The sequence below is a fragment of the Cydia splendana genome, chromosome 8 (genome assembly GCF_910591565.1).
Source record: "Cydia splendana chromosome 8, ilCydSple1.2, whole genome shotgun sequence".
In the NCBI taxonomy this organism is placed as follows: domain Eukaryota; kingdom Metazoa; phylum Arthropoda; class Insecta; order Lepidoptera; family Tortricidae; genus Cydia; species Cydia splendana.
This window is the reverse complement of record NC_085967.1, coordinates 21,904,492-21,921,073: the sequence shown is the minus strand read 5'-3', so window position 1 is coordinate 21,921,073 and position 16,582 is coordinate 21,904,492. Positions and strand designations below refer to the sequence as shown.

The 16,582-nt window shown below is 38.7% G+C and overlaps 1 protein-coding gene and 1 long non-coding RNA gene across 2 annotated transcripts in view; one reads left to right on the top strand and one right to left on the bottom strand.

Annotated features, from left to right (window-relative positions):
- LOC134793031 (nuclear receptor-binding protein homolog) overlaps positions 1-7,851 on the bottom strand; it is a 59,123-nt gene extending 51,272 nt beyond the window's left edge. The window contains exon 1 of the mRNA XM_063764558.1: positions 7,320-7,851. Coding sequence (XP_063620628.1) covers positions 7,320-7,445 — 126 coding nt within the window. The 5' untranslated portion in view covers positions 7,446-7,851. The remainder of the gene's footprint in view (positions 1-7,319) is intronic.
- The window catches only part of LOC134793036 (uncharacterized), an 814,647-nt gene that overhangs the window by 260,655 nt on the left and 537,410 nt on the right, over positions 1-16,582 (top strand). The gene's annotated exons all lie outside the window — the stretch shown is intronic.

Sequence of the window (16,582 nt, the reverse complement as noted above, 5' to 3'; positions counted from 1 at the left end):
TGTACAATCAAATGGACATGCGTCAGTCTGGTTTTAAAGTAAAGTTTAATATTAAACTAGGACCACCGTCTACGCAGTGGATGTTAATTGGAAACTCGTTAAGGCCTTCTAATGAAGCTCTGGAATCCTAGTAGGAATTGTACAGTCAGCAGCAGAAGTTACTAAGCGGGCGAGATGTTCAAAATTACCTTGACGCGCTCTTATTCTCTTAAAAGTCGCGTCAAGATCATTTTGAACACCTCGCCCGCTTAGCAACTATTGCTGCTGACTGTAACATGAATCACCTACCTACTAGAGTCGGACCACGGGCTGTTTTTCACTGAGGAGGACATGAGCGGAGATGAGAGGTGCGGGAATCAATCAATAGCATTGGTTGTAATCCAGCGGAGCGGAGAAGGCAAGCACCATTGGTTGACTCCTTCACGACTCCTCTCATCTCAGCCTCTGTAGAAAAGTAGAGTTGACAGCGAGGCGAGCGCGCAACGATTTCGCTGCGTACTAAGATACTAGTACGGCTACCACCAGTTTTGACGTTGAAATAACGCTCATGACTACGTAATTTACTTTATGTACATCTCGCTTGCACTAATATGCTAGTACGAGCGAGATGCATAGAAAGTAAGTTACGTAAACGTGAGCGTTATGTCAATGTCAAAACTGGTGGTAGCCGTATAGGATTCATTGAAAACACGTTGCGCGCTCGCGGCGAACTTGTTACGTGCTCGCGGCCAGATCTTTGCCCGCTCGCCTCGCTTACAACTCGCTCGCAAATCGCCAGTGTGCTAGTCTGCCGGCCTAGCCAAGGTGACAATCGCTATCACTTCGACAACGAAACGCTTTGTGTCTCTCTATCACTCTTTCATATTAGTGCGACAGTGACAGTTGCGTTTCGATACGCGGCCTGTGCGGAAAGAGAAGAGTCGTGAAATGTAAGGGAACCCATACATTCTACGACTCTTCTCTTTCCGCACAGACTCTACATATGTTAATAGTAGAAGTTATGTTTAACTTAATATCGATATTTTTACCTACTTTATAACTTTACGTGTTAAATATAATACACACTTACGTATTTTAACTTGGGGCCGAACGAAACAAACAGTAGTTAAACACAATGTAAGCAGTAAAGTGGCAGTCTTGCTCACCGGCCCGGAATGTTAATGTTACAGGAAGACTGTTAACTTAAATACATACTTAAAGCAGACAACGAGCGTTGTTAAGAGTGGCCCATTTTGTACCGAACTAACTTCCCTAAAGGAATTAACAAGTCAACGTGCGTTCAACACTTCATTTCGGGTTATTCGCGGACGGTCTAGAACGCAAAATGACTAGTGTAATATTATGCCTATATCTTATTAAGGCTTCGTCACACAGGCGCGTATTCCGGGCGGGACGTGAGCGGGGCGCGCTGCTTTTACATATAAATAAAACGCTTACATCTCGTGCTCAAGCCTCAAGACTCAGAAGTTTTTTAAGCGCCGAGTCTCGTAAAAACGAACTGAGTTCTTCAAAATCAGACTCAAAGGACTCGAGTTCCTACCAACACTAGGTTTTCCTGTTCCTCTTTCACGTATCATTTCCAAGATAATTAGCACCGTAAATAGAGCTTTAGCCGTATAAGAAGGTTAAAATTCAATTGGCAGCGGTTCACCTTTCTCTCATTTTTTTCTTAGTCCACATCTAGGTAATATTAGCTAATTTCACTTATTATGCCATTATAGTCATCGCGAAAGGAAAATAGGCACAAGAGATATAAAAATTTTGCACTTTATGCATTTGACACAAGGTTGAAATTCCAACGAAGTCGTATAAATATTCTAGGCATATTTGAAAAGGCTGAAAATAAATGTCTACATACATTTAGGACTTTAATTGATTGAAATATGGTCGAGAATTGAATACAGTGTGTATTTATAGGCATATTCGTATGAAAGCCAACAATGGATTTGCATTAGAGTTTACGAACGGATTCTGGTTAAGAGTGAAAGTGTAAGATGGATCGCTTGTATGCTGTTGACATGAGTTGTATTCGGGTAATTTCGAATAAGTACTTTAGGATTCCGAAAATTATCCGTAATTCGAGTCAATTAAGCCGGATCCAGACGAGTGTAACGTGTAATGTAAGATTACGTGTAATGTAATATAGCGTCAACGTGCGGACGCGGGCTAAGAACCGTCAAGCGAGGGATTCGGCACTAGGCACGAGCGACATGTAATGCTCGTCGTATTGCCGTCCACACGCAGAATTCGTGTTATATTACACAATGGATTACATTACACGTTACAGCCGTCTGGACCCGGCTTTAGACTGTAGGTACGGCCGAGTTCACAAATCTTTACACGCCAACATTCCAAAAATATATTAACACGTCCTTATTGTGAGTATGTGAGTGTCTTAGAGGCGTGTATACAGATTTTAGACGTTGGCTTGTAAAAATGTTTTCAAAGTTCAAAATTCAAATAAACTTTATTCATGTAGGCCTTTTTTTTTTACGTTGAGCAACAAGCGCTTATGAATGGTAAGTTATTATTACATATATATTACATATATTATCTTAAGCTAATTATCAGAGCAATTTATTGTTGTTAATATTATTCCATAGTAATATTGGATATACAGATCAAATTTAATACTAAGAATTTCACAATAAGATCGTCAAATATAAAAAAATTATAAAAAATACTTGTTTGTGAACTCGACCGATATTTCTTCAACTTTTGTCATCATTCACAGAATCGAAACGAAAATACGGGGAAAATGGAAAAAAATATCAATCTAATATCACAAAAGAACAGATGGCAAATTTAATCTGCGGCCGATAGATACCATCATCGTTTGATATAAACTTCCGCAGATCGGTTCTACTGTTCTTTTAAATTCGTTTCTGGTGTAATCAATTTATTGGAAATGTGATTTTTAGTAAGCTTGAAGACGGAATTGCTGAACACCCAAGGTATTGTTACAAGCCTTATTCTTACACGATGTGGCAAACAAACATACAATCCCGTCGATGGTAAGCAGTTAGCCTGTGAACACTTTCTACTCTAGGGGTGTCACATGTCACACGTGCTTTGAGGACCTAAAAACCTACACAGGTTTACAAGCTTTGATCAATTGTCTACCCACGCAAGTTTTGAACGACAGCTTTCATTCATTACACGCCAGATATATCACTAGGGTCGCAAGTTTTGTGATGAGACCTTCGCCGCACTTGCTGACAAGAGGCAAAATGACGGCAAGGTGTCTCGGTACCGGTTTCCACAAACTTCTCTTGTCAGACCTGTGGTAGACCATGTCGGTCTCGCATCGGTCTATTCAGCCACCAAAAACGGTGTTTCTCCGGTGTTACACCATAAATCGTCCGCAATAGACGAAAAGTGATGTATTGATGATGATATCACTAAGAAAAAAAAGCACTGACGCGATGACGACGATCGAACACTACTCGGTGGAAATACGAAATACGAAAATCCCTGCTTTTATCGCTCATGCCATGTTGGAGTAAGAGATGGATAGATTCCTGGTAGATGTGAGAGAGAGCCCACACTAGCGTCTCCCGAGCGTCGGCGTGTAGTCAACTATGGCTGCTGCTTGAAGTTCTGCCAGGAGTCAGAGGAGAGAGCAGTTACATGTAAGCTGACTCTGAGGGTCTACCGCGAAGCACGTTCGGCGTGTTGCCTCCCTGGCACACTCACGTACGATGTACAAGTGCGACAGAGAAGCAACACGTCGAACGTGGTTCGCGGCAGGCCATCTGTTCCTGCGGACCACTAATGTCAAAAAGGAGCACCTATTGCAACCTTATGAGGCCCAATTTCAGCCCAAAAAATATGGAAATTCCTAGATTCAACGGGCATTAGTAATGATTGGAATGAACTTGAAAAGGCCGTCACAATAGATCACCGCTGTTCGAAGTGGCACTTATAAAGGACCATAGTTCAATAATAATACCCAAACGTTCAACGTAGGCCTACAATTGTCGGGTAACTACTTTCATTCACAGACACCCCAAGCTAGAAAGCGACAGTGCGCGAGCGCCGAACGCGGCCGTTGACCGGCGCGGCGAAAGTGACAGGCCTAATTAGGCGACGTCTGGCCGTGTCACGTGACAATGACAAGATAAAGAATTCTAAGAGATGTCTGCCTTTATCCTCATAGGCCTCCAATAGGGCTACCATTGCTCGTGTAGGGGAAAGCTGACGGGAAGGGTCGTCTAGTGTCATCGCTGATATAACAAGTGTCCATTGTCTGGGGCGTGCGCTTACCACCAAACGGGCCGTACGATTGTTTGCTACTGCCGCAAGTTATAAGATAGCTAAGTTTTTACCCGAGACCTATGCGAGGAACCCAAAATAAGTCTAGTCAAACAAAAGTATTAAATCCATCAAATTACTCAAGAAAAATCACAAATAAAATAAATCTGTCTAAAAAATCCAAACAGTTTTCAAGGGCGGATTCCAGGGTATCCTGTGGGGGTAGCCAGTCAAACATGTGAAAGCTGAAACGGAGACCTTCACTAACACTCAGGCAGTATATAAAAAATCTAAATCCTCAGTGGCAACGAGGTTGTTCTCTTGGGAATCAAGCAATATGTTACTTAATAACTTTTATATTAATATTGATTAATAATAATAACCTTGACTTTGACATTGACTAAGGTATTAAAGTTAAGGTATTAAGTAGATTTAATACCTATATAAAAATGTAAGGAAATATAAATATATATTTCCTTACATTTTTATGTCACTTCTTTTCATTGACTATGGGCTGGTCTACATGCCATAAATGTAAATAAATGTTTATATGTAATGTATAAACTTGTTATGATGACCTACAGGGTAAAATTAAATGATTACATTATTGAATAAACAATTATATTAATAGCTGATACTATTGTTTACAAAAGGATGATTATTAATAACTTAACATTTCCTTTTATGAACTGATAACATTTTCTATCAATTCACTTTGAAAATGCACTAAGTCAATACCTATATAAAGAAATAAGTAAACTTAGAATGCTGGATAAAAATAAAAACCCATTTCCTGTAAAAACTTCCATGTTTTACATTATTAACTAGAGTGCCATATATGTCCAGATAGCGAAAAAGGTGTCTTGTGTGTGACTCTAGTTAATGATGTAAAACAATTGTATCTGGTTGCTGCTGATAGGGCTGAACCCCTGGAGCCTGGATCCCGCGGGCCGGATGCTTTGGGTGTCGGCGGGCCGGATTGGAACGCGTCGCGGGCCGCATTTGGCCCGCGGGCCGGGGTTTGGAGACCCCTGTTCTATACTATTAGAAGTATTAGAACAAATTATTTTTATATATATAGAAAATATTTTAATTTGTTTTTATTTCAAGTAGACACACTATATTAAATCCTCAAAATGCCACAATGCCAAATGGGCCAGGCACATGCCGCGATAGCAGAGGACGCTGGTTCGATTCCAGCCTGGGGCACTGGAGGCCTTGGCCACTTTTTCTTAGTATGTATATGACATTTATTTCAGTTGATCCTTCTATTTCTATGGACAGTACAGAGAAAGATAAAAATGTTTTCATTAGAATCATTAGTCTAAAGGTAACAGTGTTGTACAGGTGAATTTTGATCCTTATCTCCTTCACATAAGGGCTAACTTAAGTATGTCATATGTTTAGACTTTGCCCTGGCATCTGAAGCCATGTTTTCAAACATTGGCTGTTTTATTGGGTACAGTTACATCATAAGTGTGGGTTCATTCACAGCTCATATTGTGCTGACCTGTCTAAATTGTACCTATTTTTGTGATTCATTGAAGAATTCTTACTATTATTGTAAACGAGAAAATAAATCTATCTGTCTGTTAGCTCTTCATGCTTAAAACCGCTGACGTGGCTTAAATGAAATTTGATATCATCATCCCATGAAGACAAAATCGCAGGTAGAAGCTAGTATCCAATAAAAATGGTTGTGATTATTTCAGTCACCATAGCCTATGAACGCCTGCAACAACAGGGATGTTACATGCAAGTTCCCAACCCTTTAAAAACCCTTTACTTTGATGTCTTGTGTGAAAAAATATTAATTTTGTACAAAATGTAAATGATAGCACCTGTATAAACAATTTTCTTTAGAAACAAAGTAAACAAACAGACCACTAGCCCAGGCTTATGTGTTGATAATGGATAGACAATTTAATTACTTAGTGGAACTCAGACTAGTAAACAAATTAACTGCCAGTAATTATCCATTACGGGTTTTCTAGTAGCTTTATCTGAGTAACTAATTGACATTTTACCTGTTGTTGTTCTGTTATCCAATCTCGACACGCAGCATGGTGTCAAGGCAAGTTCAAAAGAAGAAAAATGTCTCTTTTTGAATACTTAATGAATGAAAATCTAATTGATATTAAACTTTCGTGAGACATATTTTAAATTGTTTATACGACAATGGTTTCACTCACTTGAATTTTTATGCGCTATTGGAGTGCACGAGTTGCAGCCGCTGCGAGCACTCGAGCCTGAGGAAGGACCCCCGACGGGCCCGAAACATGTCGCCAATAGCGACTAAAGATTCAAGTGAGTGAAACCGTTGTCGTATAAACAATTTAATGAAAATCTAACTAGCATACATATATATTATACAATATATCCTTAAAAACTAAAACACACACTATGGCTGCGATGTACTTCACAACCCCGCTGTGTCAGGGATATTAGATTTATTCTTAATATTAAACTTAACTCATTTCACATTGATGATTTTGATGGGATATTTTATTAGGTGGTAGATTGTGCCTTCAACTTTTTCTGTGTGCCATACCATATTTCATCTAAATTGGTCCAGTTGCAAGTTCAGTTTATGAAGGAGAAGTAACAGACAAACCAAGTTACCTTCACATATTTTTTTTTAATAAGGCTACCAGCTCTTATGAAGTATATAACAATAAAAATTTCAAAATATTATATTGTAATATTTTGGAAAAAATAGCAACATAATTTGAGTTGGTTTACAGAAGAAATTATATTTCTTCTATAAACCTATAGTTTTCTATTTTCAACATCAAGTCATTACGTTGTAAACCAGTTATGAATACATACAAGATACAGATTTCTTTGAGTAATAAATGTAAGATAAATATTATGACAGCCGAAATAAACTGAATCACCAACAGAGATTCCTTCTTTGTTTATTGTTGATAAAAGTCGATCATATTGCGCGTTGCGACCGAAATAAAGGACCGACCTTGCAGATCAGCTGACCAACTAAATAATTCCTAATTTTTAGGTCAAAATTACCCAAAAATTAAAGTGAAAGCTACGGCAAAGGCACTTACCTCTTCCCGACGCTTCAGCCATCTCCCACAAGGACTCTCCTCCAAGATTTCACTCTCATCTTCCGAATCCTCTCCGCTTTCCCGAGGAGACTTACGCTCCTTCTCCGAGCTCCTTCCACCCGACATAACACCGGTTCAACAACACCACAACGTTAACAAAACCACAACACAGTTAACTTATTACACAAACGAGGTTTCAACACGAAAACACTAGATATATTTTCAAAATACACCTTTTCTTGTAACCATAATATCCAAGGTTGCGTATCGAGACGTCACTGATTCATTGGAAACCATTATTTGGAGCACGGCACTAGCGAGAAACGTTCCGTCGCATGGATAATGAAGATAGAATATGTGTCTACAACTAGCGACAGGGCGGAGCGAGACCACTGAGCTTGCTCATGATAATTGAAATAAATTCTTCACCGGCGTAGCTCCCGACGTATTTCTGTCCGACACAAATATAAAACCATCATGTCAAAGTTATTTTTTTTTCCACCACTTCCATAGACTAAATCAGAGTTGCTAGCTGTTTGCTGCGGTAAAAAAATCGATACCATATATTTTGAAAACCAAATAGTTAATTGTTGAAACATTTATAAAATATAGTTTTTATGTAACTGAAAACATTGGCATTGTTAAATATGTAAAATGGATTGAAATCCACGTCAATTAATTAAAACAGAATTAAGAATTGCTTACAGCACCATCTATGTGTATTCACCAACAACTGTACGTTCACATGAACGCCCAACAGCGCTGCCGGACCGGAGTCCCATCACAATCTATTTCAGTAAGTTTCCAACAGATAGCGCTAAAATCAAATTTCATTACACATACAATTTTGTTTGTAATTAAAAACCTTTTTAATAAGTATTTCATGACGAAAATCTTGAAAAAGAGTCTCTTAAATTACATCCTAAGCCTAAAGGAACAATAGCAAATGTCACTTAAATGCCTCTTTGAGCGAAGACAATGAAATACCGTACCGACCAATACTGTCTGTCTATGCTGCTCTATTCAGGCATTCAGGCCCATTAAACGATGTAAACGGTTCACAAACCCATAAAATTACATCCCTTCCCGCTTATCGCCGAAGCTCAGTATAATGTGCGTCCGTCTGTTCGCCATTAAAACTGGAACTACAATTGCTAGCAGTTAGTTTCAGATTCTTCACGTTCATGAGAGACTGTTAAATAATAAAAACTTTCCTTATCATTTTTGTAGTTGGCGCCATAGGCCGACTCAGGGTCCCCCATAACTAGGGTTGCCAACTTTTTTTTGGTGGAATATAGTATTTTCCAGAATAAGGCATCAAAAATATAGTACACTTCAAAAAAATATAGTACTTTTAGAATATAATATAGTACGGTTGGCAACCCTACCCATAACCCTAACCTTTTAAATTACTTTCATTATAGATGGTCACGCAATTATTTAGTTTGAACTGGTTTGAATAACTGAGTAGCGCCATCTACAATAATGGTGAGATGAGTAAGTTGGCAAGTTTAAATGGAGATTGACAGTTTAATATTTACCTGTCTTTGCATTTTCACAAGGGAGGCTTCAGCCCATTTTGGAAGGTAATGTGTGGGGCTAGACGCTATAAAATACAGGTCTATGTCGCAAAGTTATTTTTGCCGGTGGAAAAAGATGGAACTATTACCTACGTTAATTCTAGTAAGTTTGGGTTAAAGTTAAGACAATAGCGCCTTTTTGAGCAGCAACGTTAAGTTTGCAGAGAGAGTTTTTACTCATTTACACGTTGTGTAGGACTGTGGGTTATGCTTTTGATGCTTATACTTAAAGTATTTCTCAAATAGAGTTAGACCAAGAATAGTCTGCAGCGATTTTGATAGCCCACGCAGTGCAAGTGTTATTTAAACGCCATAATTTCATAGAAGTTTGCAGACTTTTCTTGGTCTAACTCTAAGTAAGTATGTATTTATCAGTGTAAAAGGCACGCACAGACCCATGTGTACCTAAATTGGTGTCATTATTGTACTTGTAAATATAGGTAAATACTTACTCAAGGATTAATGACGGGAACACTCGAAGAAGAGGAAATGACCATATTGTAAAAATTGCGCTAAACCTTCCTGAACGCCCTAGAGGAAGAGGCAGGCCAAAATCCACGTGGTGGTCCAATGTTAGAAACGACCTGAAGAACCTGAACATCGAAGAACAGACAACCCAGAACCGACCACTCTGGCGCAAACTGACAAGGAGACCCGACCCCACGTAGGTGGGATAAGGGAAGGAAGAAGAAGAAGACTTACTCAAGAAACAAAGTGTAAATGTATGTAATTATGTACCTAAATATCTTGTTCTTCGCAGCTTTCATAGGTTTGCATAATTTTTAATTTGACTTCTTAAAAACAAGGATTAAGATTTATGTTCAGCTATTAGTTGATGGATATTTCTAAGTCGTTTTTTGAACTTTACAGCATTTAAGAGTGTAATAAATAATAAGATGTTTAAGTTTTAATTTTAAGTTAGGTGTATATTTGGATTTTTAAATAGGTAAAGGGGATTAAAATATGTCCAGATATGTGATGCAAAATGGCGTCTGGCAGACGAAGGGTTATATAACTTTATTGACACCTCTGACAAATTAAAAATGAAATGTAAAATCTCACCGTTTTTTGTAAGGACCGTTGTCTCTAATAATAAAAAAAAATCGCGAACAGTGCATGTGAAAAATCTACCATTGACTAGAGAGTCAAAGGGGCCAAAAAATAAGAGTAAACTTTAGCATAAGCAATGTTGATTGGAGCTCTTTTGTGAGTTTTTCGAGTCATATTCTCCTCTCTTTGATCATTATAGTCTTGCATGTGAGTTTATTATGTATTCTTTTGATACATTTTAGATTCTTTTTTATCCTACATCAGTGATTGGCACGAAGCTTTTGAAACTACTGATGAGCTGTTAGATATTTCCACTTGGGGGCTGTCCATAAATTACGTCATCGATTTTTGACAATTTTTGACCCCCCCCCTATAATCATCCCAAAATCATGCTTCAAATGACCCCATTTCCTCCTACTTCATGCTACCGTCATCCGATGTCCAGACCCCCCCCCCTAATTTGAAATGACGTAATTTATGAATAGCCCCTTGGGGCTGTCCATAAATTACGTCATCGATTTTTGACGATTTTGGACCCCCCCCCCCCTATAATCATCCAAAAATCATGCATCAAATGACCCCATTTCCTCCTACTTCATGCTACCGTCATCCGATGTCCAGACCCCCCCCCCCCTAATTTGAAATGACGTAATTTATGAATAGCCCCCTTGGAAAAATGTCGGACTCTTGTATTTTTGTATATTAGCCATCGAAATTTTGCATTTCTAAAATGAAACTTTCCTTTCCTGTGAAATATCTCCTCCGAGAGCTTTTCTGACTTCGGAAACATCCCGAAACTTACAAATCCCGTAACTTCAAAAACTTGAAGCTACAAGTCATAGGATGAATAGGCATAGTTTATGATAATTAATGATAAAAAAAAACTAAAAACTAGGTAATGACAATGACGAATTTAATATTATGTTCCAAAGGACGAATTGTTCTTTTAAAAGCTGCTTTTAATGAATAAAATCAGGCGCTACTTTTCGGAAATCCATATTACATCAAAATAATATTTTGCTAATCCGTGAAATATTAACGTGCTAGGCAATCAGTGCTAACCCGTCACACTTAGGGCCATTTGCACCATTCACTAACCCGGGGTTAACCCAATGACCTTTTATTTATGTAGACGTGTGACGTTCATAGTTGACAAAATTAAAAATTGATCCAACGATTTTGACAGCTTGACAGGTTGGCGTCACCCATACGCCTAACTAAATATAGGTTCCGGAACCTATATTTAATGGCTCACAATCGTGCGCCTGGTACCATATCTACCTCAATTTACTTACATCTATGGGTTAACCGGTTAAACCTGGAGTTACCAGGTTACCAATACAATTCGACACTGTGTTAACGGTTTAACCGGTAAACCCCGGGTTAGTGGGATGGTGCAAGTGGCACTTATTTACTTAAGTACCTATTTTACATGCAAATACATATTAATTATAAAACGTTTTCTTAGGTAAGGTATTTGGTATTCGACGCGGTCCCAGTACATGTCATGTCAGCTTAAGTCATTGTCAATAGAGGTGACAGCAAGGTGTCATCTATTGGGTATTAGCATGTCGAGCACTAGTAAATTTAATTTAGAGGAAGTTTTTTAGGACATCTAATGAAATTGCGCTTATATTGAACATAATTGGGTAGCTACTCATTAATCCCTCTCCAGCAAATTATATCTGAAGAAATTAATTCGACAGCAAAATAACATCGGCTCATAACCGACGTAAACGCAAATAACCAGCACTCGTATTTCTTAATTTTGGTAACCAGACCCCCGAACGGGTTTTATGGTCCTATTAACACCCTTTACGCCCTAAATGGGTGCTGGGATCAAATATAACGCTCTGCGTCCAATATCATATGCGGCATATGGTATATTATTTACTTTGATGCTGGGATCAATGTTACACATTGACTATTATTTCTTTTTTAAGGTTCCGTACCCAAAGGGTAAAAACGGGACCCTATTACTAAGACTCTGCTGTCCTCTGTCTGTCTCTCTGTCACCAGAATTAACTCATGAACACTTGAAAATTTAATAATGTATTTCTGTTGCCGCTATAACAACAAATACTAAAAACAAAACAAAATAAATATTTAAGTGGGGCTCCCATACAACAAACGTGATTCTTTTGCCGTTTTTTGCGTAATGGTATGGAACCCTTCGTGCGCGAGTCCGACTCGCACTTGGCCGGTTTTTTTATTATATAGAAGGCAAATGAGCAGACAAATCGCTAGATGGTAAGGAATTACCGTAGCCCTTGGAGAACTGCAACACCAGAGAGGTTGCAAGTGCGAGTGCGTTTATTTGAGATGGGAGCACGCTCATTTTTGAAGGTCTTATTTTATGAGGGGTCAATCTTAAATAATATGTTACACATTGATACACTGACTTAGTTCCTATAGTATTTTTGACATAGCTTGGCTACGGTGACAGCTGTCATCCCAATACATATTTTGCATTCTAAGATTAGATGTACACATTTTTAACTTTTAGACTTGTGTTAACCTTTTACCGCAACTTGCACCATTCCACTAGCCCGGGGTTAAAGGGGCCCACAGCTTACCAGTTCGCCGGATATCATCAGCCTGTTAGTTGTTCGTAACTGTCACCATTTGCGTTTAACTGACAGGCTGAAATCGTCCGGCGAACTGGCGTCCGGTGATCTGTGGGCCCCTTAAGCGGCTAAACCGTTAACCCAGTGTCAAATTGTATTGGTAACCAAGGTAACACCAGGTTTAACCGGTTAACCCCGGGTTAGTGGCCCGTTGAATACAAGAGTCCAGTAGGGAAAAGTTTGTACGTATTATCAGTATCCTGGCCCTTAAACTATTTTCTTGTTACAGACCACTAAAAACAAGCTTAATTGAAAAAAAGCCCTGTGAAATCAATCGAACGGCCGAAGGGCAGTAAATAACAAGAATTAGGGTCAGTGGTGGGGCGTAGTGTTGTCCCGTACCCGGATATTGCCTAAGACGAAAATATCGCCATATGATGGTTCAGGATAAAAACAAGCGTAATTGTAAAAGGACCCTGTGAAATCAATCGCACGGCCGAAGGGCAGTAAATAACAGGAAATGCCGTGCCCGGGAATATTGCCTAAGAAAAAAACATGGCCATATGCCTCTAATTGAAAACATTGCCATTATTACCATTGCGTGTTATATAGAAAATTATCTTACGGAAGTACCAACGGGCAACCAGAGAGGTCTTTTTAAAATGCCCAAAATCTTGTACAGGTAAGTAACTCAACAGCAAAGCAAAATATTCATATAAATATTTTTTGAAAGAATAATTACTTATTTATAATATTATGGAACCTGTCTTCTGAAATAAATGATTTTTATGATTTTATTTTATTTATTTATAAGATCTGATGTATTATATACTGAAACACACCCAACTTGTCAGTATAAAAAGGCGCGTTCAAATTTTCTATGGGAGGTCAACTCTTCGCACCTACATTTTTTAAATTTGCCGCCTTTTTCTACTGACAAGGACGCCGTGACAGAGTATATTTTAAATGCCTCCCTCCGAGTTTCTTGCACTGGTATCTTCTTGGGGCTGTGGTGTATAATTAGAATTGACGTTGTTTTTGACATTTATTTTATTTAATCTTTATTGCACCAAAGAAAAATCTTACAATACAAAAGGCGGACTTAATGCCATAAGGCATTGTCTACCAGTCAATCTTACATTCATAATAAGTGCATTGTAAAAAACCTAAATTGAAGAATACAGACTTTCACTTTCAAAGTTGTAGGTGGCAGTATTTCCATAAAAGGCAATATTGGTGCATCACTAGTGGCGACCTCTACGATGTTATTGCTCTGTTTACCTCGGGGCTACATCCATGTTTAACTAGGTTCCGCTGTTCCGTGCCTAGAATCCACTACCTACGGATAAAATATTATGAACAGTTCCGTTTCTATTTACGAATTTTCAAGCGACTTCAAAAACTGTGTGGTTTTTAAGTATGTATACCATTTGCAAATTGCCTTAAGACATTTTTTGGGTCAAAAAAAAAACGTTTAGGTCGCCTGATTTACCCTCCGCTTCTATGGTTTGTTGTCAAAACAACAACAAATCATGGCGCAAAATATTGGTTCTCTGTGACGGTTCTATAAGTAGTAATAAATTAATAATATTTAAATGGTCCTGGATATCAGTATCGCTTGCATTTGAAGATATTGTGAAATTACATAATTACAGGAAAAAAACAAAAACAAGGAAAAATAATTGACTCAAGTGTGACTTGAACCCGCATCAACACGACATCGCTACCGATTATCATATTACCAATTAAGTTACGAAATCAAGAAATCATGGCGACGAAATTCTCGGAACGACGAAATTCGTCTTCGATCTTTATATTTGATTTCTTATGAGTCACACGCACACGAATCTAGCCGCCTAATAATTTGTTACTGGTTGTCTGTACTCTTTATTAGATATGCACTGGATATTCGGTTACTATCCGGTATCCGGCCTATCCGGCCATTATTTTAACATCCGGCCGGATACCGGATAGTGACGTGTTTCGTGATTTCGGAGTAGGTAAACGGATCATGCCGAATTTGGCCTACGATTCGATAAGCATGCTATATATACGATAAATTTAATCATATTTCTTACAATCTCATACATATATTAGATTCCAACGGACACTTCTTAGCAAAGAAAATAAGTTAAAGAGTAATTAAACCAAATCAACACATCCCACGCCATTACAATCAATGACATTTCATAAATGGACGTCCAGAGCCAAACAAAAAAGTATGGTAGCAAAATACTTTACTACGATGTTCCTGATGCTAATAACGCTCACTTCAAAGAAAAACATTCATACCACAAACGACATACTGTTTTAAGCACTAAGTATCAAAATTGCAAAAAGAACTGTAATAATCGGAAAAGCGCTTATTTTTATAAGGAAATCCGCGAAATTACGATGGAAAATAATTATGAACTACAACTGTACGATCGTCATGGTGATTGCACGCACGATTTTAACTTAATTTCGCATGTACTAATCGTGAGCCATCTTCAAATCGTTTCAGAGTAAGATCAAAACTCTAACAGGTTGATAAATCTAAATCGTATAGAAGTATACCTAATTACCTACTGCCGTATTCGAACTTCAAGATATTCACAAGAGACTATACGTACTAGATCCATTCTAGATACGTTATAGTTTAGATATCAACTAGTTCTCTTTTGCAGCGCAATTCGGGCCACCAATCTCACTTTTACGTTAGATAGAGTAAGATATCTATTAGATGTGAATTGGATCTCTAAGTCATATCCTGTGGAAATCGTTCAACAGTATCTCCAGAATCGCGCAAATGTCAAATTTGACAGGTTAGATCCTAAATATATCGTTATCGTATCTTGGTGATGTCTAAAAGATGTCTAATAGATGTCTATTTCAAAATCCGAATCTGGCCCTTAGTCCCAAATCATGGGATTAGTTGTCAAGCGGACCCCAGGCTCCCATGAGCCGTGGCAAAATCCCAGGATAAAGCAAGGAAGAAGAGTGGGCAGATTCCACTAATACTTGCGGAACTTATTACTTTTCTTGTGGCTCGATCTCTATGTATATCTTACCCTTTTAATATAGTTTTCGTAGAAAGTTTGCTTTTGGAGATTTTTGTGGAGATTTCCGGAAAAGGTTCGGTAAAAACTTCGTTTCTTTTCCGGCAGTTTAAATTGGCCTGTCCGATACAGGTAACAGTGCAAATAGCTTTCTGAACGGCAAACTAAACTGGTTTACTGGAAACTTGCAAATGAAACGGGGCATTTGCTTGCACAGCCTATTTCTTTATAAAGAAGTTTCGTTTTTTATCGATTTATGTCGCACATTTACTTATATATGATGACTCACGCTAGACCGGGCCGGGCCCGGGCCGAGGCATCCGACATGTTATTTTCTATGACGGCTGATCGGTGATCACGTGGTGCTTTCCATAGAAGACGAGGCGCCGGAAGCTCCGGCTCGGCCCCGGCCCGGTCTAGCGTGATTTAAGGTGCAGTAGATTTAAACAGTTTGAAACTTAAAATTCGTACCTAATGTTGTTTTTCATCGCACACATCGTTTACTTTTTTTATTAAGAATAGCAATTTAATTCAATAACAATAAAATCCGCGACCCCGATCATTCGCGGCCGTCCGCTCAGTGCTCAGCGAGCTACGTTTTGAGAAACCTGAAGTCACCTTGATGTTGCACAAACTTCACTCATATTCTTGTGTACAGTGTATAGTCACGGAGAAGGTTTGTGACCTTTCGATTCTATGTCATCATCTTCCTCGCTTTGTCTCGGCATTTTGCCACGGCTCATGGGAGCCTGCGGTCTGCTTGGTACCTAACTAATCCCAGGAATTGGCGTTGACACTAGTTTTTACGAAAACGACTCCCTTCTGACCTTCCAATCCAGAGGGGAAACTAGGCTTTATTGGGATTAGTCCGGTTTCCTCACGATAGTCGACGTCAAAAAGTAGCCGAAAACACCTCGCGTGATTTGTGCACAACCCCTTATCAACAGCAGATACAGATGTAATAATTTGTAGACGTCTCGTCTTAGGCTTGAAATTACTGATAGCCCCTGAATGCTCTTATCAAAAAA